Source organism: Symphalangus syndactylus, chromosome 23 (assembly GCF_028878055.3).
Source record: "Symphalangus syndactylus isolate Jambi chromosome 23, NHGRI_mSymSyn1-v2.1_pri, whole genome shotgun sequence".
NCBI lineage: Eukaryota > Metazoa > Chordata > Mammalia > Primates > Hylobatidae > Symphalangus > Symphalangus syndactylus.
The window spans coordinates 70,445,417-70,472,979 of NC_072445.2; the positions used below are offsets into that span (position 1 = coordinate 70,445,417).

General features: G+C 47.8%; 1 protein-coding gene across 14 annotated transcripts in view; it reads right to left on the bottom strand.

Annotated features, from left to right (window-relative positions):
- Positions 1–27,563, bottom strand: part of DUSP22 (dual specificity phosphatase 22) — a 58,672-nt gene that overhangs the window by 22,813 nt on the left and 8,296 nt on the right. For 6 of the 14 annotated variants that reach the window (XM_063632695.1, XM_063632701.1, XM_055262778.2 and 3 more), the window contains exons 2-3: positions 21,999–22,032; positions 14,750–14,832 (exon numbers count right to left, since the gene is read on the bottom strand). Coding sequence is in view for 8 of the 14 variants with exons in the window: in XM_055262778.2 (XP_055118753.1) it covers positions 14,750–14,832; positions 21,999–22,032 (117 nt within the window). In the remaining 6 variants the exon portion in view is untranslated. Of the gene's footprint in view, positions 1–5,880; positions 5,983–6,433; positions 6,814–14,749; positions 14,833–18,730; positions 18,835–21,998; positions 22,033–27,563 lie in introns of those variants that run through there. The other 8 variants (XM_063632697.1, XM_063632696.1, XM_063632690.1 and 5 more) reach the window with 5 other exon arrangements.

Sequence of the window (27,563 nt, forward strand, 5' to 3'; positions counted from 1 at the left end):
GATTTCCTCCAGCCAGTACGGGCTGGGTTATGGGAAGGCAGCAAGGGAGATTCACTCTAGCTCCATCTCACCACTGAAAGCCCTATCAGGTGCTTTCAGTTCAGCTGGAGGACTTGCTGATGCACACAGTTGTGACTCATGAAAACTGGGCCAGTTTCAGCAGTCACTTGAGACCAAGGCATTCCGTGGTATTACTTAATGAAGGTGAATCCTGAACAACCCATCTCAAAAAATTGCCATGAGTGAAAGCTGCTGCTTAGAAATCAGCAGTAGATATTCCAGGAGTATTCTCTGTATGTATCATTAGGGAAAAATTTATCTTTTACAAACATTATCTGATCACACATCTCAGCTGCTGAAAAATATTCAGTGGCTCCTCTCTGTCTGCAAAGTAGGGAAGACCCATTTTCACAGTGCTTCAACATCTGTCCACAACCCCCTTCCTGACCTCACATCCATGATATCTCCCTCCTACCACCCCTCGCTCCTCAAACTCCAGCAACCCTGGGCTGCTGTTAGTCTCCCCATACGTTCTGTGCTTTCCTGCCCCAAGTCCCTGTGGTCTTCTCTCTCTGGAACAGGCTTTCTGTGTGGCTCTTCTCGGTAAAACCTCCCTGACATACCCACCAGGCTCTCTGTGGAGCCTTCCCTCGCCTCCTCGACCTCCCGCTTAGCAGACTTCAGCCCCACGCTGGGCCCCCAGACCACCAGCAGCACACAGGTGCATGGCCCGGGCACAGAGGACTGGCACTGCGTGTGAAGGGCCAGTGTCTCTCACTAGACTACCCAGATCCCTCGAACGCCCAGGGCTGTGGTCATCGTCTGTCAGTCTCCTGGTACCTCTCTCCTGTAAACGGTTCCAAAGGAAGAAAGGAATGCACGAGGAGGGACATGCCATTTCAGAATTTTAAACATGTGGCCACCAACCCAATGCGCCCCGACAGCACTGCTCCCAGGCTGACCACGGCACCTGCAGGCAGCCCTGGAGTCACCGTCCAGTGCGGGCTGGCCAGTGCCAGGCCTCATCAGGCCCGTACCTCCACCTTCACTCTCCTCCAGCTGTAAATGGGGCTCTGCTGGACGCAGTGGGTGCACGCTCCCACGCGGAAAACCATGACAGGCAAAGACAAGGCAAAGATGCTGGGCATTTCTGGGGCTGCATTAAACTGGGGGCTACCCAGCCCCAAGCTTCGACCTGGCTGGGCTCCCGGAAGCTCTTAGTTTCCTCTCAGTAATACTCCTGCTCCCAACAGCGAAGCCCAGGGTGGGTGAACTAGGGCCCATGTTCACGGGGCACAGCTGTGCCCACTGATTCACGTATCGTCTGTGGCCCCTCACCTCATGGTGGAGGCTACAGTAGCTGCAGCAGAAGTCCCCAAAGCCCCAAATACTCCCTGGGCCTTGACAGCCAAAGCGTGCCAAGCCCCGGTCTAGACAGTCCCATTGCACAAAGTCATTCTGATGGTGACAGCTTGTTTTGCACATCCCATTTGTCTTCTCCATTTAAATGACATCTGATACAGCACACCACCTTAGAATTGCAGCATTCTTAATCTGCAGCTGTGCTCAGTTCTCCTTTGCTCTGATGCAGAGAGAGGGACACAAGGATTTCCCTTGAACACAGGACTTGAAACAAGGAAAGTCAATGTGACATGTGAAAAATACTAAGTGCAATGCCAGAACACAGTAGATGCTCAATAAACGGTAGTTGACAGGATTTGCCAGCAACTCTCCCTCAAGGGCAATCCCATCTGCATAATTACCAGCAGATACAGCACTGCACACACCAGGATGCAGAAGCCCAGGGCAGATGACTCTCCAGGCACCAGCAGGGAGAGGGCCACACTGCTCTTCAAGCTGTATGCTGTACCTACTTCCCTGAGCCAGCCTCCCCCTCCTGGCAGGATGCGGCAGCCTGCCTTAAACACAGCTCCCTCCCCCAGGGAGGCACACAGTGCTGCTGGGAACATTGTGCCTGTTTTGCAGCTGGCTAAGTCAGTGAGCTCTCAGAGCCCCTCGCTGGTGATGGAATGGGTCCATCAGCTGCAGATGGGTTACGGGCTTTGTAGACTGCCGCTTGTCTTCAGGCTTGGACACAATCTGCAGCATCTAGGAAGCCCTTTCTAAACAGCACGGACGATCCCTCCAGCTGAACACCACATCCTCCCTCTGGGAACACACTCTAGAAGCTGTTTTGAGAAAGAGGCAAACACTGATCCAGAGCAGCGTGCTGCCCTCCAGGGCTGGCCAGTTCTGCATGGGCAGGGCTGAGGCTCAAGACATGCAGAGGCTGGACATGGTGAGGGCCACGGGAGTTCAGGGCAGAAAGAATGTCCATGGGTTGGGAGAGTGGAGAGAAGTGAGAACAGCGGCTCTTCTGTTTCTCCTCAACACCAGGAGGGACACCCCTCTGTTACGCAGCAAGTTAATATTAGAGATGTGCTGCATTCCTGTGCTCTGCGGCACCCACTGCCTGATGTTCGCGGCAGCAGGTGTGGGTGGGGGAGCGTGTTCCTTGCTCTGATTAAGGATGAGCGGGTCACTGCTCCCAGGCCTACCCAGGAAGGGCGGCACTCCTCCAAGCCCTCCACCCTCTCCCTGCCTGCCATTGCTAGCAGTCTGATGGGCAATTTTTATTTGACAGCTGCATCCTCTTGCACCATGGCACAGAAGGAGGCCCTAGGTCACCTTGGTCAGAGCCCACATGTGGAAGCACAGGAGAAGAGAGTGCCCCGGCCAACAAGCAGGCCAGAGGACATTCACTGGGGTGGCCACGCAGCTGCAAGCCCACTGCTGAAGTAGGGGCAGCTGCAGAGGTTTTCATCCGAAAAGGCGGAAACCTCAGCTTCAAGGAACAGTTCTTAAAAACCAGGAAGCCAAAAGCCAAAAACACTTGGAAATGTTATCCTCCTTTGCTAGCTATGAGATCTTTTCTTCTTCAGGGCATGGGGTGGAGCCATTCCATAGTGCAATTTAATTGCATTCTAGACCTACTCTCATTGACAATCATCTAAAGGAGATTTCGAATTGCTTTCCACTTGGGTGCTGTGGGGCTGATCTCCTGGAACAAGGTATTTCATAAAATAGATATATTTGATGTGTACCTATTCTACCCCAGCTAGGCTCTGCCTCCTCCCAGGTCAGTACAGCTGAAATGATCCTTGAACTCTGCTTAGGAATAATTTCCAACAGTAGGAGTCTCACGCCAAGGTCTGAGCTCTGCTCTGTTCACCCCAGCGTTACAAACTGACAAGAAAATCTGTGCCTTTGCAGCCATCCTAAGATGGCAAAGGGACACCCTAAGAGCCACTTCCCCGCGTCCTCTCCTTGCACTGATAGTGGCTGCACCTCTCACGGAAGGAGCCAAGGGCCTTGTGGACTAACCCCCACTAGCCGGGGAAAAATCTGAGAATGAAAAGTTGGACCTCAAGAGAAAGAAGCTGTAACTCAGATTTCAGATGCACCTACTTCCTTCCCATGCCCAGAACTGTCACCATGCATTTCATTTGCTCTCCCACGGGAAAAGAAGGCCAGAGCTAGCTGGCGATGCCCCTGCTCAGTGATGAATGCTGAAACTTGACGCTGGCAGTAGCTGCGGTGACAACTGAAAGGAGGGAAATAACTTCTCAATTCAAACCTAGGGTTTGATACTGTCCACCTCAACACACACACACGCACACACACACACACACACACACACACACACACACACACGTCTTTAAAACATCCCAGGGAGTCTGGCCACACAGAGGGGAACACATTTTTAAAAGCATGGACAGAGCTTGTTCACAGCCTGTAATGAGGTGATGAAACTAGCTAGGTGCTATTGCTTCACTCTCAGAGTTTTAAAATAAGATTGGAGCACTTCCCTTGCAGGTGTGGGCAGACACAAGGTCCACCTGCATTGCTTGGCAGGCAGTGATTATTCAGAGCACCTGAAAACAGCAGTTTGCTTAAACCAGTCTTTGGTAAACTAGGGCACATTTTCCTACAGCTAAAAACAACAATGGTGCCCAGAGAGCCCTTTAACCCGGCTTTGGGTCTTAACCAACCTACCCCTTTAACTTCCCATTCAAACTTCTGACTGCAGACTCGAAGGCCCTCCCCACCAAGCAGCCACAACCCACGGAATCTCCCTGGAGTAGATGTCCTCTTCCGTCACCACCACCACCATGACGCTTAAGCTTTCTGCTAGTCGGCCAGCCACACACGGTGCTGTCCTGACCCAGAACGAGAAACACTCTTTCCCTCTGTGGATGCTCTCCACGGACATTCTCCTTGGTTGTTTCTACCAAGCTAAGCCTGTCTTCTCTTTCAAACTCCTTACAGAATTGCACCTCCTCTGAAAGCATTCCAGACTTGCTATTCATGTCACCTAGCCTCCCCTTCCCAGTGTCCACAGCACCTAAAACAGCCAAACACGAGGGTCTTCTCGGGTTGGAGTCTGAATGAGAAGCTGCAGAATCTCAGCTTGGGGGAAGCAAAACACAAGCTCTACACTGGGGCCAGAGTGCCCTGAGGGAACCCCAAGGACTGTACTCAGAAGAGCTGAGACTAACTAGAACCCACACAAGGGGTTACAGGAGTAACAAAGATGTGTGTCTTCCAAGATCATGTGTTCACAGGCTGCAAATTCCATCGCATAATACCACATAAAAGCAAGACGCTGGAGGATGGCCCCACCGTCATTCCCCAGTCATGCTGCCCTAGCATTTTCTCGCATGGTTTAAGAGCAATGGCTTAGCTTCCTATGTAGATACACTGTGATACTGTGATGCTCAAATCTTCATGTCCAGCCTAGACCTCTCTCCTGAGCCCTGGACCTGTATTTCTATCCACTGATGAATATCACATGAACCTTCCACCCATGACTGAGCTTGGTCCCTTTCTTCCACCCGGCTGTTTCCTGGAGCACTCACATCCCTGGGTGGCAGAGCCATGGGTACTTACAGCCTAATTAGCTGTACCTTCAGGCATTCCTGACTCCCCAGCTTGAGAAATGACTTTCTTTCCGTATTTTGAAGGTGTCTGATGAGTTTATGGCTGTTGTAACTTCTTAATGGATGGTTCCTTTTTTTTTAATGTAGTTTCCCTCTTTAATTATTTTTTTCTTTTGCTTTCAATTCCATTTTATCTCATAAAAACTATCGCTATGCCATCTTCCTTTTGCTTGATTCTTGCTAGAGAATCTTTCCCCTTCTTTCATTTTCAACCTTGTTATGTCACTTTATGGGAGATTTTCAGATCAAATCTGACTCTTTCACTTCTAAAAAATATCCAGTCCCCAGCATCCCGGTTCAGACCCTCATCACTTCTAACGAGGATTACTTCAAGAGCTCTCGAGGGTCTCTGCGGTACCCACCTCCCTCACTCCACTCTAACCTTGAGGCAACATCCTGCAAAAGAAATCGGAATGTGTCACCTGGCTTTGTTCATGAATCTTTGCTGGGTCTCTGCTTACTGCAAGATGAAGTTCAGACTCCACAGCTTAACAAACAATGTCTTTGCTAATCTGCTCTGAGCCTGCTTTTCCAGTCTGGCCACCCTGGTGAGCTCTCAAGAGTGCCAGGACACACCTCCCCTCGCATGCCCCATCCCTTAGTGCACCCTGTACCTCTGCACGCACTGCCTTCTCTCCCCAGAATCCCACCTCCAACTCAACTGTCATCTCCGTCACTGCCTGGCAAACCTCTATGATCGTTTAGGACCACACCAAATTTTCACCTTTGGTGAAGCCTTGCTGTCTGCCCTGCAGTGTTAGCCGCCTCCTCTGGGTGCCCAGGGCCCTTGCCTCTGGTATGCATTTTTAAGGATCTACACGCCTGTCTCTCCTTAATGCTGGGACACATCTCACTTCTCTTTGTATTTTATCCCCAATACCTGCGACAAGGTAGGTGCTCAATAAAAGTTTGCTGAGTCTGGAGGGATAACAACTTCCAACGTAGCCAAAAGGAGAACTGAAGACAGCACCACCCTCACCCGTACTGACCACCGTCTCCACTCTGTCATCAGGTGGGGCTCATCTCCCCGTCCCTGACCTGCCCTGAAGCACTAACCCTACAGAAGACACACCCCTCACCCGCCCTCCCCACTGAGTCAAACCGCACTAGTCCTATGAGGCTGCCTCAACACCCCTCTCTTTACAAAGTCTTCCCCAAATCTCCCAGCCCATGGCCATGCAGCCCTTGCATGGACTGGCAGAGCCCGTGCCATCTATGATAGGCACTTTGGCACCCAAAGGCAACCTGGCAGCAGTGGTGTCTACGCACACTACACTCAGTCGGAACATGGAGGAGCCCACGCGCTACATGCTTCTCCCAAGACCTTGGTTTGGAGATCCTGGCAGATCTTGCCCCTCACACATTCCCCACCGTGGACAGGGTGAGATGCAAACCAGGAAACCCACTCCAAGAACGCAGAGTCCTCCACACACCGGTGCCAGGTGATTGCTCAAGTACAGCAGTCAGGAGGAAACGCTCAGACACCGGGACTCAACATGAAGGCAACATCTAGGAAGAGCGCCCTGCAGAAGTCTTCAGTTGTAAGGAGAGGCTGGTCAGTGAGCATGAGCCCCAGAGACAAGGTCCCCAGCTGAAGGACAGGGCACCTCTAGGAAGCCAGGCCAAAAGAGTTCTTTGATTCAGAAATTTAAAAAACCGTGTCCTCCCTAGACTCAGTTAAGTACTGGAAGATCTCAAGCCCTCTGAGTCCAGCCATGCAGGAGTTCTAGGGCTCCATTTGCAAGTGAGTCTGCGGCAGCAGGACCAGCCGGTGGAGGGCCGCTCTCACACACCTGACTGCCACACAAGAAACCTCGATACAGCTTGCTTCAAGAAACAGCGATTACTAGACAGTTTTCGATCCCTGCTATAATCATTTCTATTTGAGTCATATCTATTTAAATCTGGGGTTGGCTTCAAACAAATTTGCCTCAACACAAGAAAGCTGCTGTAAGCTTCTGGTACAGCAAGTACCACTGATTCTGGGTGGCTTCAAAGAGGTTTTCCTAGAGAGATGAAAACAACTGAGGTGTGCTGGAAACAACTGTCAATCTGAAAACCATTCCAGGTCAAACAGCAACTGGTTTTCAAAAGACTTGGACCTTTCTACCAACTTGACACCCACAGTGTTTTTCGGTAAGATAGCTGAATTCACCCACGCTGGAAACAACGGCCAACACAAATAGGAAATCTTGCCCAGTGCTTCAAGGTGTATCCCCCGGGGATCTGTGAGTCCTAAAAAAGGGCACAGATTCATTTTGTGTCCAATCACTCAGGTAGAAATAGAGCACACAGGAAATAAAGTCTAAACCAGTAAAGACATGTCTTGGGCCATCTCCTCCCTTTGAAGATTGAAGATTAAGATGACTGAAATGAAGTGGATGACATACTTTGCTTTGTACCAATCGGCCGTGGACAACAGGATGTAGCATGCCTGACAACACGCATCACACATGCATCTATGAACGCAGCGCAGACAAACACAGATCGCCTTCCAGCCAGGCCTGAACAATCAGATGAAATCTACCTGTCACTACCAGACACCCAGAGCATGGCCCACAGACCCCCTTCCCTTCTTTCTCCCCCTCTCTTCACTCGAATAGATACTTGAACATGATCTTATTGTGACGAATAAATTCAATAATTTTTTTTTTTTTTTAAATAGAGGAAAAAGTGGGCATCATCCTTCCCTCCCTTCCCTCCCATTCTAGTTCTCTAGGAAATCACCAGTTTGAGGAGTCTGGCCTGGTCCTTTCAAACCCTTATCTGTGCATTATCATGCATATAAATGTAATACAGAAATACATCATTGAATTTAAACTTTACATAAATGTGATTATATGATGGGTATCATCCTATAACTTGCTTCTTTTTCTTAACAGTGGACTTAACCCTGTGAATACACAGACGTCTTCCTTTTCTTGTTGAATTGCTGCCGAGTATTCCTTAATATGGATGAACCAGCACTGACCACTCCCCTTCTGCTGAATATGTAGGTTGGCTCCAATTTGTTGCCATTACAAACAGGGCTGCCATGAATGGCTGCACACTTGAACATCTGTACACATATGTGTGTATGAGATGTGTGGCTTTGGGGCTTTATCCTCCTTGTGCCTGGAGAAGGGCAACCTATAGCTTCTGTGACTTGCAGGTTCTGGACAGGAAAGGCCCTGGGGTCCTGAGAGCTGAGGCCTGCTGTGGTCACCTGGGGAAAGGCCCTGGGGTCCTGAGAGCTGAGGCCTGCTGTGGTCACCTGGGGAAAAGGTAGGGCTGGAGGTGACGGCCTGCATGTCAGCCTCAGTGGCTGCTGGAGGAGGGCCACAGGCAATGAGGCTCTCCCTTTACAACCAGAACACAAGTCCCTGTGCCCTGAATGTCCTCTCAGCTTTTCCTAATGAGGATAAGTTCCATGAAGTCTGTGACAGCGTTTCCACAAGCTGTGTCCTAACCCTGGCATGGGGCTTGACCATGGCAAATCCTCCTTTAATTGACTGTCACTGTCTGTGTCTTGGATGCATGGTCCTCTTTGTAGAGCCAAGCTTTTAATGCCAAGCAAAGGTAGCTCTCTAGAGATCAATCAGAAAGTCACAGGAGCTACACAGGGCATTACTGGTTGTAATAACTTAGGAAAAGATCATTCTGAACCAGAGGCCACAGCAGCTCTGTAGAACAGGACAGCCACAGGCACCACTGCTTACTAAGGAAGTGAGGAACTACACAGACTGCCCAAATAAGCGAGGCTGCATTGCACTAACCGATCCTCTGGCTTCACAAATTGCTCATGATAAAGAAATTACTCTTGACCCCACTCTACTTTCACATCCTAATGAGCCACAAGTGGTCAAAGACGTGATGAGACATGATTTCTCACTTTGGAATGGGGCTAAATGGTGCAAATCTCGCCTTTCATCAGCAGACGTCTGCAGAGGGGCCCCTGTGTGCTGGATCCAAGCTGAGTGCTGCAAGGGCCAGAGAAACCCCAGCATGGCAGCTGCCTGTGTGGGCTTGCAGGCCAGCTCAGGAGCCCGACATGGGCCAGGAACACTTATGTCATCAAGCACAGGTTAAATGGATGCTTAATATCCTACAGAAGCAGTGACAGTGCATACACGACTCATGGCCCAACTGGGAGTACAAACTGAAGATATTACAGAAAAGGGGCCGAAGTCCTGAGCTCGGAGGACCCTGACAGTGTCCCTCTCAGAGGAAGGAGAGCTGGGGCTGAGCTCGGAGGGAGGGGAGAATTCATGTGAGCAAGAGAGGGTGGGAAGAGAGGAAAGAGAATACATATATGCCTTCTTCAACTTTAAACACCCTTTATCATCTTGCTTCTGGCTTGCTTTACATTTGGGAAGCCAACAAAACTTTTGTTCAAGAGAAATGGGGTGGATCAGCAAGAGGAACATGTGGCAGGAAACCAGGGTCCCTCCAGGAGCCCTTGGCCTCAGGGCCACGTGGCCGCTGGGCACTGACCCGGGGAAAAAGGATGGGGCCGTCCAAGCAGACAGGGCGTCTCACCTTGGTGAATTTCCTCATCAATAAGCAGGTAAACAAAGACAGAAGTACGGGCACACAGATAACAACCAGAGGAAGAAGCCAACTACAAACAAAACTAACACAATTAAAGTCTTGGCACCAACACTTCAAAAAATGTCTTCAATGTTAAAAGAAATATAAACATAATCACCAAGAATAAATATCTGCATATGAAAACATCCCATTCTTTTAAAAATACCATAAATGGTTCACACTGAAAACAGAAAGTATCCAAGCTGAACTCCAGCTCATAAAATCTACCTGGTATACATACAATACCCTGGTCTTCATAAATGAGTATAAATCATTTTTTCTCTACTTGATCCTACACTATCATCTTACAATATGTGTCACTTTTAAAAGGGTAAGGTTCTTCATGTTAGAAGCTTAGTGAAGGCATGAGAATATTTCTTAAAACTTTTTTTTTGTTAATAGTGAGAAATAGTTTTGTTTCCTGCAGGTGCTCTGTTAAATACACAAAATGAAAAATGAAACACTGAAATTTTTACATTAGAAAGAGTTCTGTTTCTTTTTTTCAGGGGAAGGGAGAAACCTTTCATTGTTCAATATTATTTTCTCAGCAACTACAAACAATATCGGGTTTCTGATTTGAAAACGCACTGTCTTTGCAATAGGAGTTTTCACCAACCCTCAAACCTGGAGCCATCAGCAGACGCTGAAGACACTGCTCCCACCCATCCCCACAAATAAGGGAACACTTTTGAGCAAACACGAGCAACTCCCTGACAAAGTCCTAAGCATGGAAACAGGCGAAGGAGGATTTTGTTTTTTCCTCCTAAACAGGTCTGGGCTTACTTTCTATTGAAATTAATATACGTGGCAATGATTTTCCGCCATTTTACTAGCATCATGTGCTCCAAAGTTTTGATACCAAAAGTGTAGTCCTGAAGGGCTGTGGCTGGCAGGAAGACCCTTGCCTCTGTAGTGAGAAGGCCTTGGTTCCAGCCCTGACCCTGCCACTTGCTGACAGATGATGTGAGAACCAGCCTGGTTAAGCCATAGAGGCACCAAATAACACCATCCACCTTGCTGGACTCAAGAGTTCTCAGAGGAAGTCATGTCCTGGCATTCTCTACCAGCTGGAATGCCAGGGATCACATTTTCTGAATTCTTAGGCATCGCCAAAGGCCCAGTCAAATGTCTCCAGATTCAACGGCAGAAGAAGGGTCTCATTCCCTGGGCTTCCACAGGCTCTGTTCCTATGGGGTTTGCCATCTGCTCCCAGCCACAGCTCTTCTCTCACTGACATTAATATTTATAAAGCAGCTACAACACATATCTTGTGCATACACTAAAGGCTCTGCCAGGGAAGATCTTGGGATGAACTCATTTCTGTTACCCACAGTACCTGTCCTAAGACCTGGAACACAGTAGGAGCTCAAGAAATGAATGAATCAGTAACCCTTTGTCTTCAAAGGGAAGAACTATCTGGAAAGGGACGGAATGTGTGAAGAGGGTATTTGCAGCAAATAACAGCCAAAATCGTGCGAATTAAAAGGAAAGAAGAGCAAAGCTCTGTGCTGGTGATGGCATGGCGGGGAAAGGCACTTTCATACATTGCTAGGACAAGCATAAATAGCACAACTTTTTTCAAAGGTGATCTAGTAAGATCTACCGATACCACTAAGGATATCAGAAACATCAGTCATGCTAGGAGAGAACAGAGGCAGTGGGGCATGCTGGGAAAATCCCCAGTCTGGGAGAGGAGTCCTAGCTTCCCATCAAGCTACCCAGACAGCCATGGGAATCCCAGGCAAGTCCTTTCATGTCTCCCAACGTCCCGGTTTTTGTCCACCCAATGATAGAGTCAGGCTTGCTGATCTCTAGACCCTGTTTAGCTGGGATTTCTGTCTCCGACAGAGAGCGGTGGGGCATAGAAATGGGTCAGAGCTCCTCAGAATCTCAGATGTGAATTTAGGGCTGACTAGAGAGCTTGAAGGTCCCCAGGTTTCTATTACATTTCTAAGATCTTCATTCTGGAAGGTCTACTCCTTAGCTACTCTTCTGAAGAGGTAGTAATTGGAGACACAGGCCTTTTTCCCTTCGCTGACCACCTCACCCATCATGGTCCAGCGGATAAACACATCTTCTCTCATCCACCCAAGACGCATCAGAGACCACGCAGCCACTCCCTGACCAGAGGCAAGGCACAGCCACTCTGAAGGCCTGATAACAGTACCTTCTATTTTCTTTTTCCAGCCAGGCTGCTAGGAAGAGTACAAGATGCTATGAATGCTATTTTGGGAGACCCCAACCCCCAACAAATTACCCAAATAATGGGGTCCGATCTAATCCAACCAAAAGCAACCAAGTCACAAGTTCCTTAGTTCCTTCCTAAGTAAAAATGGGAGCCTCCTTATTTAGATCCCCTGGATTTCACAGGACATGTTCCATGGCGGTCTCAGTAGGAGACACACATAAGCAATCACATAAGCAAGCACACACAATGTTTCCTGGCTCACAAAGGCTGATACATGTCTGCACAATAGGGCTCTCAAGCCTTTATTCCAACAACACAACCGTGAACCTTCCAGAGGGGAATAAAGTGCTAAGTTTTCTAAACTTGCATGGCCACATCCAACAATATGAATACCCACTCTCACTTAGTCTCCATCACAATAAAGGCAGAACTAGAGTTTCCAAAAGCCCTTTGTAATTGATGCTAAGTACCCCAGAGCTTTAAACTCATTGAGATGTTTGTTGGAAATGAGCCAAAGAAGTATCCACAGTGTAGTGCCCAATACATTGCTTCACAGCAGCAGGGCTCACAGGACACCTGCATGGATGTAGCAGGACTAAAACCCTTCCATTTTAGACAGTAGCTACCTTCCCACTTCCTACCAAGCCCCAGCCTGGGGCTGCCCAGAGAAGCCAGCGGCCATTCAATAAATACGTATGGTTTTGAAGATCTCAGAAAATAAAGGAGGCCCAGCTGTCTCCTCTCCCACCATTTATCCCTTCGCCCTCACTTAGGGGCTCTTACTGCCGGGGGGTCAGCTCACTGCATTTGCTTGACCCCGCACGGTCTCCCCACTCACCTTCATCCCTGCCCCATTTCTCTCCCAGGATCAGGGCTGGCAAAGCACAGAGCTGCCGAAGCACCAAACCTGTACGCTAATTCCCCACTGACTCCAAACACATCATTTCCCTGACTCATCTCAGGCTGCGTGAGGACATGGCTTCTGGATCTGGATTTGAAACTGAGGACAAGGCTGCCTGTATGCCCCAGGCAGACAGCTAAACAAAGATTTGGAACTTCTAATACCACAACTTACTGTGGACGCCACCAATTCAAATAACTTTTGGCCCCTCACTTTTCCCCACTGTACAATCAGAGGCTATTGTTTTAATTTTTAAAATAAGAATATATCATGAATTACTTGTGAAATTAAAGATTGACAAAATGCTAAGAGGGGCAATACTAATACATTATGCTACAAAATAGTGGCCTAACAATAAATATAAAGTCACATGGAAGTACTTATGAAGCTAAGATAATAATAGCACCCAGAGACTACAATAGGGTGTCTCCAAGTAAAAGCCGTCCCAGTGAAGAAAAGGGGTAGCACTTCTCTCTCTTTTTTTAATGGCAGAATTTGTCCTTACAGACTGAGCTACACAGGGAATAAAAAAGAATGTGTAGTGTGTTGTGTTGGGAACACAGTTTGCCCACAGTTCTGAGGTTTTACACAATCAGTGGGCTCTCTATACGTGGGTTACAACCCCACCTGCTTTACTTGCTAGCCTGTGGTTTCCCGAGTGATAAGGGCTGGAGCTCTTTGATTTCTAACACTGGCAGATCTCCCATCTACACAGAAGTTACAATGTGAGCAGATTTAAGGGTCATGTGCACACATGACAGTGTGTTCCATTAAATGGAGTATAAAGCAGGGAGGCAGGCCTGGGGCTGAGGGTGGAGAGGGCATCTCTGCAATTTATTAAAATAAAGGAAACCTCAAGCCTCATCTTGTGATTTAAGAGGAAGTCAATCATGACCAGTTTGCAGTTTAACTTACCATCTTGGCCATAGCTTGGCTGTATTTTAAATACAAACTATTGTTGACAGATTAAAAAATGGAGTGGTTATTTTCAAAGGAACTGTTAGGCTCCAGAAAAACGTTTTGTTGTTGTTGTTATTTCCAACAAAATCATGCTGGAACACAAATTACAGCACCTTAGCAAAAAAAAATTATGAGCTAAACAATACAAGGAAGTAGGAGCTCGGAGATCTGGAGAAATTAATTGAGGTTTGTACACCGCCTATGATTCTCTGGTACTACAACGTTTAGTAGAATCATTTATTATTCTACATTCTCGTCAGTTTTAGCTTGCTTTATACTAACTAAAATCTGGCAGCCCTAATGGCTAAAGCAAATAGATACATTTAAAATAAAAAACATTACCTACTCTTGCCTAATATAAATTTAAATGAAAACAGCCTGTACCAGGATTATTTCTTTCAGAACAAGCCACCCCTCCCTTTCCAACACCCCACCCTAAAATAGAAAAACACAACACATCACAACCACACAGCATTATTTTCTAAAAGGAGGTAACTCGGGCTCTGTCAAGGCCAATAAACATAAATAGATTTTACCTCTAGCCAACAGCTCAAACCGTCCATTAGGGTAAATTTAAAGATGTTTTTGGAATTAGTGCACAAGCAGACACACCCTGTTTACCCCGAAAACCTAAAACACAACAGCTTCTACACCGAAAGTCTCCACATTAGAGCGACCCTGGGAAACCTCCAGGGACGATTCACCTTCTGTTTTCTTTGACTCCTGAATGCCAGTGGTAGCTACTTGAGCTTAAATGGGACAAAATCAGGAAATGAGCAGGCTGAATTTTTTTGGATTTTAAAACCAGAGATAATTCTGAAAGGAATGAAAATGGGGTTTAAATGTCCTTAAGGTCCAGAGGAAATGCAGCATCAGCTTATTCCTAGGCATTTAGCCAAGAAAGCCAAAGTGGCAATGCAGCAGGAGTGTGATCAGAAAAAGCACATGCCCTTGCGCCATGCTACAGACAGCACGTTAACATCAACACGGCCTGAACACAATGGGAACGCTGCCAGAGATCACAGGAGTATGTTCGCATTGGAGAGAACCTGGTTGCCTTCATTAACGTCATAGGCACTCCCACGGAATACAAATGAAGACACCCACACACACCCCACAGTGCTCTCTTACCTCCAACATAGGCCTGGCACTATCGTGGACAGACAGAATATGTGTCACCTTGTTCTTGCTCAATTGTTCCGCATCTCTGGCATCTGTCAGAGAAGAAAGGGGGTGGACATTTTGATATCTTCGCAAGTTAATTACTCCTAAAGTCTAGCCAGAAAAAAAAAAACCCACAAAATGACTTGCATATTTCTTTCCTGAAACTTCATAACTGACCATACATGTAGGGAATTTAGGGCTACTGCTTTCATATGTTTTGCCTAACTTTCTTTCTTTTTGAGACGAGTCTCACTCTGTTGCCCAGGCTGGAGTGCAGTGTCGCGATCTCGGCTCACTGCAAGCTCTGCCTCCTGAGTTCACGCCATTCTCCTGCCTCAGCCTCCTGAGTAGCTGGGACTACAGGCACCCGCTACCATGCCCAGCTAATTTTTTTTGTATTTTTAGTAGAGACACGGTTTCACCATGTTAGCCAGGATGGTCTGGATCTCCTGACCTCGTGAGCCGCCCGCCTTGGCCTCCCAAAGTGCTGGGATTACAGGCGTGAGCCACTGCGCCCGGCCTTGCCTAACTTTATTTCTGATTTTCTCATCTTTTGACCCAGCGTGAGAAAGGAAAACACTTTCTATGAGGAAGGAGAGTCCCTTTAAATGATCAGGCACAGAAAGGCCTCTGTAATATAACAGCAGTCTCCTCTCACTCCCCCTTGAGCTAAATGGTTACCTTGAAGCCATCTGCTATGTGGTCCCTAGACTGATGCCAAGTAGCCATAAAATGCCACACATCATAGTTCAATATTGTATAGCCAGTCACTAACCAATGTTATTTCTATAAACCAATGAGAATTCCTGCTGAACGATTTTTTGTAATCGCCACTCTCCTGATTCGTCTTTTTTTCTTTAAAAACTTGAGCCCCTATTTTGCTCTCTGGGGCACTCCCCAAGGCAACCTGAAAGTGCGTTTCAGGCTACAGTCCTCAGGCTTGGCCCAAATAAACTCTCTGTGTTAATTTTGCCTCAGCTTCTTCCTTTTAGGCAACAAAAGTGTTAATCTAGAAATTGAAATGCACTTAGATTAATAAACGTTGTAATCATGATGGATTACATCATCAAGAAGGTAAATTTACGAGACCATTTGTAAGAGATGACCTTAGGTCAGTCTTTTTGCATGAGACATATAATATTAGGGATATTTAAAATATATTTTTTTAAATTCAATGGCCTCTTAATGATGAGAATTCTTAAAAAGCTAAATACAAAACCACGAACTCTAGAAGACAAAGGAACCTGCCCATTACTTCTTTCCCCAGATGTCAAAAGTAGGGACAGTTCTGGATTCAGACAGGACTGTGGTTTACATCATCTATATTCACTTTAAAGCACAATTAAAAAATGAAACTTTTTCTGGAAATTCCAAACAGAACTATCAGCTATCAGTTGGCTATTAAATTATCTCCATATGAAACTAAGAAGATAACAAAATTATATTCCCTTCCAATGTTCCTACCTGAAAAGTGGCGAATGGTGTGATCCCCTGAATTGGAACCCTTCTACTAATCTACAAAACAGGGGGCCAGCAGGAAATGAGGAGGTCCACTGCCCTACACCCCATCCCAGCCTGGCCAAGCTTTTCTAAATGATACAGGAGAAATGGATCGAAAGGCAAATGTTTAGGCCGGGCGTGGTGACTCACACCTGTAATCCCGGAACTTTGGGAGGCCGCGACGGGCGGATCACCTGAGGTCAGGAGTGCGAGACCAGCCTGGTCAACATGGCGAAACCATGTCTCTACTAAAATTACAAAAATTAGCTGGGCGTGGTGGTATGCACCTGTAATCCCCACTACTCAGGAGGCTGAGGTTGAGTGAACCCAGGAGGTGGAGGTTGCAGTGAGCCGATATCTCGCCCCACTGAACTCCAGCCTGGGCAACAGAGCGAGATTCCATCTCAAACAAAACAAAACAACAACAACAAACAAAGGCAAAAGTTTAATTATCATGGTTCTGGAGACTATTTCATGGCATGGGAAAATGCTCAGGGTATAATGTAAAGCAGGTACCAAACCATAAATACGACACAAACCCAACATATAAAAATGCAGAGACAAACACACGGCAGGCAGCATGGCGGGACTGGTACAAAGACAGCCCCAGCTCAGAGACGGAATTACAAGGGTTTTCTTCCTTCTCTATAGTGTGTGTGTGTGTGTGTGTGTGTGTGTGTGTATTCTACATCAGTGGCTCTACAGTTTAACACCCTATGAACTACCAAGAGGCTAGTTAGAAAGGCAGATTCCTGATCTACCCTGGGGCTGAGGAATCTCCATTTCTAACAAGCCTTGATGATGAAGCAGAAATCAAGAAACGTTGTTCTAAATATTCAGCAATGTCAGGAAAAAAAATTTAAGTAATATTAAAATACCAGTTTTAAGACTCTTTTCATTGCTCCAACCTCTCAGGCTTCAAATTCCAGGCTATCGCTTTCCCAGATTCAAGTTTTCAAGCTTCAAATTTAGGGCTATTGTTTTCAAGTATTTTGCCTAAGTTTATTTCTGACCGGCTCATCTTTTGACCCAAAGTGAGAAAGAAAAAAACTTTTTATACGAGGAACATGAGCCCTTTAAGTTATCAGGCTCAGAAAGGCATCTATAATATAATAGCAGTCTCCTTTCATTCCCCCTTGAGCTAAATAAATAGTTACCTCAAAGCCACCTGCTATGGATGGGAGCCACCTACATAGCACACGGGGACTCACTGCCAACCCCGAACCCCTCATAAGTTGGGGTACCAGCAAGCCTAGCTTAGAATTAATTAGGCAGAAGCTAGAATTGTTTTGGAAGCCACAGGCAGCCAGTCCCCACATTCACACCAAAATGGGATTTTCCAATCGCCACCAGCATGGGCATTTTAGGCAAACAGTCAAACAGACAAAGCCACAGCTTCGGCGCTCACAGAACCTGGAGGAGGTGGGGCAGGGACCCAGTAGAGGCGGGGCAGCCTGACGGTGCCAGCTCATCTTACCCTCCCACCTGGGTCCTCCAGACACCCATTCCACCTGGCATTTGAATGTTAACAATCCATATTTGTTTCAATCTACTTTTCTCCTTTCACAACAGCTTTATTGAGATATAATTCACATACCATAATATGAACCCTGATCAAGTACGATTCAGTGCTTTCATACGTTCACAAGGCTGCGCAATCATCACAATATATAACTTTAGAACATTTTCTTCACCCGGTAAATACGCTTTTATAATACAGAGTGAATCTTTTTAAAGTGACCTGGGAAAAAAAAGTATACATTTCCGAACGGAGAAGACCACTCGCTATCACCCAACAGCCCACTGCCTGCTGGACTCCAAAGCACAGGGAAGCACTCCGGGGCCAGTGCCTCTCCTCTTCCTCACCGCACACTGGCACCATGTTCGCTGATGCATCCTTTCCAGTGAGGCTCAGGCTCTGCCCGCTTACTTGAGAGTGCATAAAATGCTTCATCAAACCTGCTGGGTGATGACACTGGAACTTTACTTCTCACAGACTTCAAATTATTGATTGTCCTGGAAGGTGACCTACAACCATGAGCAGCAAGGTAATGAGCTGGGAATCCAGCTGTAAGGCTCAGGGCGGTTTCCTACTATGCACAGACACAAGCTTGTGTATTTCAAACTAGCTCCTCCCGGCGCAGACCTAGGGGGCAGGACTCAGCGCCTTGGTGCTCAACTTGGGGCCCTCCAGCCGCGGCACAGCATCACCTGGAGCTGACCCCACCCCAGGTCTACTTGATCAGAACATGCACTTTAAGAAGAACCCCAGAAGGTCGTGTGCACCCTAACACCGAGCCCTGGAGGGAATGACCTTTGGCCTGGTGCCAATGGGCCCCTCCCCAACTGGCAGTCACAAATGCAACAGGTTAGTAATTCATAAAACCAACAGGAAGGTACCAGTTAGAATTCATGTGGAAAAACAAGTCTGGATGGACATATGCTGACCTGTTAAGCATGCTGATTTTGTCTCAGTAAGCTGACAGCAGACTACCTCTGACCAGGCTGGCCTTGTCCAAACAACTGGGTACCCACCAGGACTGTCTGTCTTCCTGGCAGACACAAAACACAAGCTCAAGACTGCGAACATGGCCTCAACACACACCACCCACATACACACAGTACCTAAGAGTGTCCCCACTTTTCTAGAATTCTGTGGACAACTTCAAACAACGAGGGCTTCCTCTGTCAGCTGACATCCACTGTTGCTGGTGCCAAGTTGTAAGGAAGCCACGGACCCACCCTCCGGCCCAGGGAGGGGCTGCTCTCTCTGGCTTCCACTCCCTGCCTTCCCTCCTGGCGTCTGGGCAAGGCTGCCTGCTGCACCCTGGAGCCTCAACAGAGAGGCTCTCACCAAAGCATCGAAGACCCAAAGACCGGGCTCCAGAGCTGGGTTTGTTTGTGGTTCTTCTCCAGGAGGAAAAATCACCAGGTGCTGCAAAACCATTTGTTGATTCATTATAAAGCTTTTTTTTTTTTTAAAGGTTGCAGAGTGACAGGCGAGGGATCCTACTGGAAGGAAGGAGGGAAGAGGAGAAGGAAGGAAGGGAGGGAGAGAAGCGGGGAGGGAAGAGAGGAAACGGGAAGGGGAAGAGAAGGGGGGGAGGAAGGAGGAGGGACAGAAGAAGGGAGTGACTGTTTATGTTCCCTTCTACTCTACTGGTTCTTGTGTTACAAGAGACACATATTAGTCGTGATTTTAAAAGAGCAGGATAAATGACTATATGAGATGCCAGGCAAGAGCACAGATGACAGCTGGATTCACCACCCAGGAAAAAAGAAAGAGGCCACGTTCCACATTGGGTTTCCACCCTTGCCAGCCAATGCCACCCAGCTGCCTACTGCAGAACTGGCATCTATCGGGCTCCCACGGCAGTAGCAGTGAGTGTGTGGGTGCTTATTTCGCAGGGCACCAGGTATTGGGCACTGAGCCCACCGAGGGCATCACCCATTGTCTGGGTCAGCCCCGCTACAGCCCTGTGAGACGGACGCCATCTTCCCAGTCTACATCCCCAGGTGTGTAACTCGTGTGAGGACACACACTGGCCCTTCCTGTTCTGCACCTGCTGTTGGACTCTGAGATCCAGAGGACAGGGACGCTGGTCCACATTCAACTCCCTGCACATCGTGTGTTCCCAACAAGCTTGTGCAATGAACAAGTGAATTCACAGCACAATTGGGGAAAATACTTCCTCTCCTTTGAGCCATTCACCAATTCACTGTACTCTCATTCCCTTCTTTTAGATAAGCTTTGTACCTGGAAAGCATTTAATAAATATTTGGCTAACGAGTGAATAAAACACAACCTCATACCAATATCAGAATAACTTAAGGTAATAACACAGCATTAACCCTATGAACAAGGAGAGGTGGTGGGCTGTTTACAACACTCTCATAGATGAAACCACAAAGCACAAGATCCAGGAACTTGCAAGGAGCCCTATGTCACTGAATATTTAGAAAACAGGTATAGCTTGTAGTGTGAAAAGAGTTTTAAATATTTCCTTAAAGCTGTCCTTCCAAAAAAGGTAACCTTTCGTGATTAAGGCTAAAACTCTCACATACTGTTGTCAGAAGTGTTGAATTTGGTTCATATTTATTAAAATTTTTAATTTCAAACCTTTCATCTAGCAATTCTACTTCTAAGACCTTATTCTAAACTCTGTTCTCAAAGACACTCCCTTCCCCATGAAAACAGTTAATAACTCACTAAATAACTCTGACGTTTGCTACGTTAATGTATCCTGGCCTACTCACCACAAAGGGTTTGCTGCTTTTTCAGAACGACGAAGCTTACTAATTTAGCAAGTCCAGTACTATTTTTAACATGTTCTTGTAGCAATTAGCAGCTGTCAGCTCTCTGTGCTCAATTCTCTTTGAGGCCTATTAGTGAGCTGGGGGGATATGGGGGTGTGTGTGGAAATAGACATTATAGAGAAATAACAAAGATTATTTGTACAATCAATTTGAATCTGAACTCAGAAATTTCAGCAACATCCAGAAAGCCAACAGGAGTGGCCATGTTCTGACTTGTTAGGGAAGGGAGGAGCATTAGCTGCCTATGACACGGTCTGGCTCTGTCCAACCTAACATGAGTGGGGACCTGCCTGCAAGCTTCCCAGGTCTCTCCCATGCTATTACGGGCCCCTCATCTCTATCTTCCCACCTCATCTGAGTGATTCACTTACACAAACTCTGAATGTCACCTGGCAGGGGGACTTGGCCCCTCCCTGGAAGCCGACAAGCCCAGTGACCACTGCGCTCCAGAGCTGAGTGGAAATAGACTCAATAGCTGACAGTAAATCAATCAGTACGAATAAGTGGCAGGAAATGTGTGAGAAGAGAAGCACCAGATGAGAAGAATCTGCCAGAGATGAAATTGTCACTCTTGTTTCCCAGGTGACTTAAAAAGAACGGGCTTCTGAAAATTTCTCAACAGTAACTAAAAAATGAAAGTTGTAAAAGGTTATAAATAAGTCACGTGACTGCTAAATATGCCTGTTGTCCAACACCTTTTGATGATAATGTTCCAACGGGTGTGGAGAGTTCAAAGGAGACCCAGGGCAGAGCTGGAGTGGGCACAGCCTCACACCACTCCATCAGGTGATGGTCAAGGGGCTGGGGTGCACCCAGCAAGGGGCCTGGGTGCAAGTGGGGGCCACTCCCAGAACACACTGTAGACTGAGTCTACACTTTGCCTGTCAATCTCACACATGAGAAGTCTAAAGCTGATCTTTTAAAAAGCAAACTCACTTTTGGTGGAAACAGTCCAAGTGTCCACGAACAAGTAAATGGAAGCAAAATGAGGCCTATACACACAATGGAGTATTACTCAGCTGTAAGAAGGGAGAGGCCATTCTGACACACGCTACAACATGACGAACTGTGACACTGTGCTCAGTAAAATAAGCCAGTCCCAAAAGCACAAATACTGTATGATTTCACTAAGAGGAGGTTCCGAGAGTCGTCAGATTCATAGAGGCAGAAAGCAGAATGGTGGCTGCCCGGGGCTGGGAGGAGAGGAATGGGGAGTTGGTGTTTTAAGGAACACAGTTTCAGTTTGGGAACATGAAAAGTCCTGCAGAAGGATGTTGGTGATGGCTGCACAGCAATGCAAATTACTTAAAGCCACTGACCTATATACTTCAAAATGGTCAAGATGACACATTTTATGTTATGTGTATTTTATCACAACAATAAAAAAGCAAGAACTCACCTTTGAAGTTGCCGATGTACAGGCCAGGCAGGATCTAGGAGAGAGACAGACACAGACATGAGCGTGGCAGACTCTAAGTGGTGGTGTTGAGAAGGGGGCCTCATCCAGCAGCAGGATCCCTGCAAAGGCCAGGCGCTTCCCCAGTACAGCGCCTCCCTGACAGACACATGGGCGACCCAACATCCCCAGCGGCCTGTGGAAGGCTGTGGGTTGGTGCCCATCGACTCACTGGGTTTAGGGCCCGGTTTCGACCCCGTCATCCTCATTTGCAGCCCTGCAGTGCTGGTGGGAATTCTGAGGGTCCAAGTCCCCTGCCCCGCCTGCCCACCCTGGCCCCGCAGCCCTGGCGGCCCCGCAGCTCTGCACTCTGCTGCACGAGGCCACTGCACACACAGTGCCCACTGCAGGCGGTTACACTCCCGCCCACCTCACCCTTGGCCTGTCCTGAGCCCCGAGTCCAGGGTTGGCCCCCGGCTCAGTGCTGGTAGCCCTCTGTGTCCCCTGTGTGGCGATGCTGTTGCGAGGGCATGACCAGGTGAAGGCCCATCTTTCTGCCGGGGAAAACGCCTTGGGCAGCAAACGAATCCTGTTGCTCACTGCTGCCTCCTCAGCGTCAGGCCACGATGACAGTCAACAAGGGGTTGTTAAATAAATGATCCAACCTCCAACTATATGCAAGTTAATAAGAACACATCTTTGTTGCAAAATGTCAACTTCTTCTAAGGCAGTCGTTCTCAAACCAGACTCCCCATCAGAACTCCAGAATCTTAAAAATACAGATTTCTGGGCAAGCCCTCCTCTCCACCTCCAGCCCCCATATGGAACAATTTAGCAGATTGGCAATGAGAAATGGGGGTGGTTTCTTTCACACCCATGATTTGCGAAATAGGAAGCAAATTCTTGTCTTGCCAGCACTTTGCATGGACGTTCTGAAATTTAAATAAGGACACAGTACCACTCGTTAAAGTATGCTCACTGTATCACTTGCCACGATTTCCAAGCACATACAACCAGCTCGTTTTGGTGACGCTTCACCACAGATCCCTGTATGTCCTAGCCTCGCCCCCCCGTCTGCCATCCCTGCAGCTCCCCTATCTTCCTTCACTCCCACTGAGAAAGCCGAAAGAGCCTGTAGTACGGTTCTTCATGTTTGCTGATTTCTTCAAGCATCTTCCTGACCACTGGCTGCCTTGCTAAAAATCGATGGCTCATGTCTAGTCATTGCAGGGGATCTATTGTGGCTCACGTCAGGGCAGCAGTGGTAGGCCCGAGCTAGTCTCTGTGCAGAGGGACAACCAGCCAAGGGGCCATGTAATGTATCGGCCAAACTGGGACAGTCCAAGAATGAAAAGAGGCTCCGCTAATCATCACTCCAGGACAACAGGCAAAAAGAGGCTCCGCTAATCATCACTCCAGGACAACAGGCGACAAGAGGCTCCGCTAATCATCATTCTGGGACCACAGGCAAAAAGAGGGTCCGCTAATCATCACTCCAGGACAACAGGCAAAAAGAGGCTCCGCTAATCATCACTCCAGGACAACAGGCGAAAAGAGGGTCCGCTAATCATCACTCCAGGACAACAGGCAAAAAGAGACTCCACTAATCATCATTCCAGGACAACAGGCAAAAAGAGGGTCTGCTAATCATCACTCCAGGACAACAGGCAAAAAGAGGGTCCGCTAATCATCACTCCAGGACAACAGGCAAAAAGAGGGTCCGCTAATCATCACTCCAGGACAACAGGCAAAAAGAGGGTCCGCTAATCATCACTCCAGGACAACAGGCAAAAAGAGTCTCCGCTAATCATCACTCCAGGACAACAGGCGAAAAGAGGGTCCGCTAATCATCACTCCAGGACAACAGGCAAAAAGAGACTCCACTAATCATCATTCCAGGACAACAGGCAAAAAGAGGGTCTGCTAATCATCATTCCGGGACCACAGGCAAAAAGAGGGTCCGCTAATCATCACTCCAGGACAACAGGCAAAAAGAGGGTCCGCTAATCATCACTCCAGGACAACAGGCGACAAGAGGCTCCGCTAATCATCACTCCAGGACAACAGGCAAAAAGAGACTCCACTAATCATCATTCCAGGACCACAGGCAAAAAGAGGCTCCGCTAATCATTACTCCAGGACAACAGTCTATACTTTATCATTCCTATTTTGAAACACAGGAACAATGCAAGTTCGCCCTGGATGTGGATCCCACTGATGTTCTCTGGCAATGCTTGGCTGCACAGAGCTTTGCTGTGTGTAGTCTCTCGTTCCCGAGGGTCTCTCCTGACTTTTTTAGGATGTGGCAGTAGATACCAGAGAGCATCATTGCCACATGGCTCTTTTGTCTGGCAGTGCAATGACCCCTCCTTGACCAAACTTTAGTCAGGTTCCTCTGAGTCCTTTTCTCAACAAGGCCTGGTCCTTGGCCGACCGAGTCCAGTGCGAGTAGCGACCTGCTAAGTGTATCCCCCAAGACCCCACCGAGCTCCTCTTCCTCCACCCCGATGTCTAATCCAGTTCCCCTGAGGGGTATTCCACCCGCTCCCTCACCCTGCCCTTGGCTTTCCATCCACCCTTGGCCATGCCATGTTGAGTCGAGTCTTCCCCTGCTGCAATAGTCTTGAATAGAGTCTTCCTTGCTGGCTTAAGCAAGTGTCAGAATCACTTTTTACAGCAGTGACTGCAAATGGCTCCATATCTCTACAGTTACAATCACTTGGCGATTTTCTAGTCAAAATGTTTCTAGACTATAAGCATGTTTATCTGCCCAAAGTCAGAGAACGTATCACAGTGGCTAAAGTTCTCCGGGCACAACGCTGGGCACTCGTGGTACAGGTGTGACTGAGAGAGACAGGACCCTGCCCTCATGAAGCAGCTCACATAGGGAAAGTGGAGGTGACCTGACCACTCTGGGGTCACAGAGGGCTTCCTAGGGACAGTGACACTCAGGGGACCTGCAGCCCAAGAGGAGTGGGCAGACAGGGAGGGGACAGCGGAACAGTCAGCCTGCAGAAAGGGTCCTGTCTCTACTGGGGGGAGTGGGAGAGAGGTGGAGAGAAGGCAGGCGCCAGTGCAAGGAGCTGGTCCTGCACAGCAGACACGGTGGCCGGTGGCCACTGGCCACTATCCAGACTCCAAGTTAGGTGCCATGAAATGGAATACTACTAAGACGCCTAAGATGTGTGGGGCTGTGAGGAAGACGATCTTACGCGTTTTAACTTAATATATCTTGAAAATGGTATGAAAAACAGGAAAGGTACAGCTGTGTGCAAGTACACTCCCTTCGTCACCATGCTCACCTCTGTGACGGTGACAGCGGGGTCCTGGAGGACGGCTTCTGCATTTCTCTCTGAGCTTGCCTACACCATCTGATGCTCTAGTCCTGTGCATGCACTATGCCAATTTGTTTTTTTAAAATCAAGAGGGATTATTTGGAAAACAGATTATGGCCTATTTTTGCTTTTTTTCTTTGTACATCTACTACCTTCTCTACTAAGCATAAATTAATAAATTTTATATTATCTTTAAAATTAAATGAGGGCATGAGAGTAGATCGTCTCTACATTCAAATGTTGTAGAACCATGATTTTCTGACTCCTATATTCATCGTCTGGAGTCTGGCTTGCTGCGGGACTACCTCAAGCAAACCACTGTTTTCCCACTGCTGTTGTCAAGTCCTCCTGCCCCTGATGGTGCCACCTTCTCCCAGTCACCCCGAATGAAAACTCAGGGCTCCCACCGCTGTGGCACCTCTCTCTCAATTCTCTGCTCCCCTCCTCCTGGGAATTAGAAGGCCCATCACAGTCTCCTTCCTCAGCCTTGCCCAGAGCCTCAGTTCACACAGGGGTTGCAGTAGTAAACAATGAATTCATTCCTCTGTCCTATCAAATTAATTTTCTAAAGCCACATTCTTCCTGGGTGATTTTCTACCTCAAAATGTTCAGTAACAACCCTTTTACTTAAAAAATCAAGGCCAAACATTCAACTAAATATTCAGCATGGCTTCTGCAGGTTGGCTCCAACCTATCTCTGAAGGGTTTCCCCCAACTTCTTTCTTATGTCCAGCTGAGCCAGGTCATCCCCATTCTCCCAGTACCCCTTACTGGTCCCACCTTGCAATAGCACTTTCTTTGCCCTAAATATTCTTTCTAAACAGGGAAGAGGTTCCCACTGTTTGGGGTCCTTTATCCCTTGGGTATGCTCGAAAATCACAAACCCTGTAATGGCCATTTATCTTGTTGGTTTTCCAGTCTCTGAAACCCTTTCCTAGGTTTGGGGGTACCCTGGCCCCAGTGAGTCTTGCTGGGAAGCAGAGCCCAGCTCTTAGTATAGAAGCTGCCAATGCCAGATACCTGCTCACATAAGCCCTTGCTGCTACATGGGTGTGACCCGTGTCTAACAAGTCTGCACGCTGGCTGCAGGGACAGCCTAGAGTGTCCTCTTTGGCAACAGAGGCAGCAGGGCTGGTGGCACATTCAGTGTCCACTGGCTGTAGCATCAGCATCTTGTGGTAGCCCCAGAAATGCTCTCACTGACCAGTTACAGCATCTGCTCCTGCCAAGGCTGCCCGTGAGTGTGGCTCTCCAGCCTCCCAGGCTGTCTGTCCTGTTCTCCCTAAGGTGACCACATTTGGATGCTGTTGCTTACAACCAAGGACCCTGATGTGGGCTTTCAACCTGGAAAAATGCATAAATGCAGAAGAGTGCACAGATCTTGAGGCAAGTCACAGGCACAGCAGGTCTGTTCCTGCCCTGCCTCTAGTACCGAGACCTACCCGCCCTGCTAGGACCAGCTCAACCAGGAACCCTCCAGAGATCACTCCGACAGGAGACTCTGCCCTCTCTGGACTTCACTGCTGCTCATTTGCCATTTACTTCCACGCAGCAGCTCTCCCACTCATGTGCTCCTCTTTGAACTTTCAGCCTCAGCTTCTTAGCGTCTCCCCTCTGAATTCCTGCAGCAGCTTCCTAGTGAGCTCCCTACCTCCAGACTGAGTGGTCCCTCCAAAGGATTCCTCAAACCGTCGCCAGGTGCAAAGTTGATTGTGTGACTCTTCAGCTTAGGGCTCCATGTAGCTTTCAGCATGAAACCCAAATACTACACCTCAGCAAGGGAGACCTTTCAGGAGCGGACCCTCAAATGTCTTCAGCTCGAGCCCGAGCCCGAAGGCATTCTCCAACCTCACCCACATCTAAGGAGGTGACCACGGTGCAACCAACCAACATGGCCATGCAGAGATGCAGGCCAGGGCCCCCAAATTCCAGGCTGTTTTATGGGAAAGAGCCCAATTTTCAAATATTGTCAATTAAATCTAAAAACCACTAAAATACTGTGGTTGACAAACTAAACCCATCTGTGGGCTGACCAGGGCCCGTGGACCTCCAGTCTATGATCTCTACCTGCTGCCTGTATCTTCTTTCAAATATATTTTTGAACTTCATGGGTTCTCCCTTGGGTAGGTATTCAAGTCAGTATTTCTCCAATGAATGAGTGAACAGACAGACAATGTGAACAGGGTGAGAGGAAAGGAGAGAGAAAAAATGATGATGAGTGAAGCCTGATGCA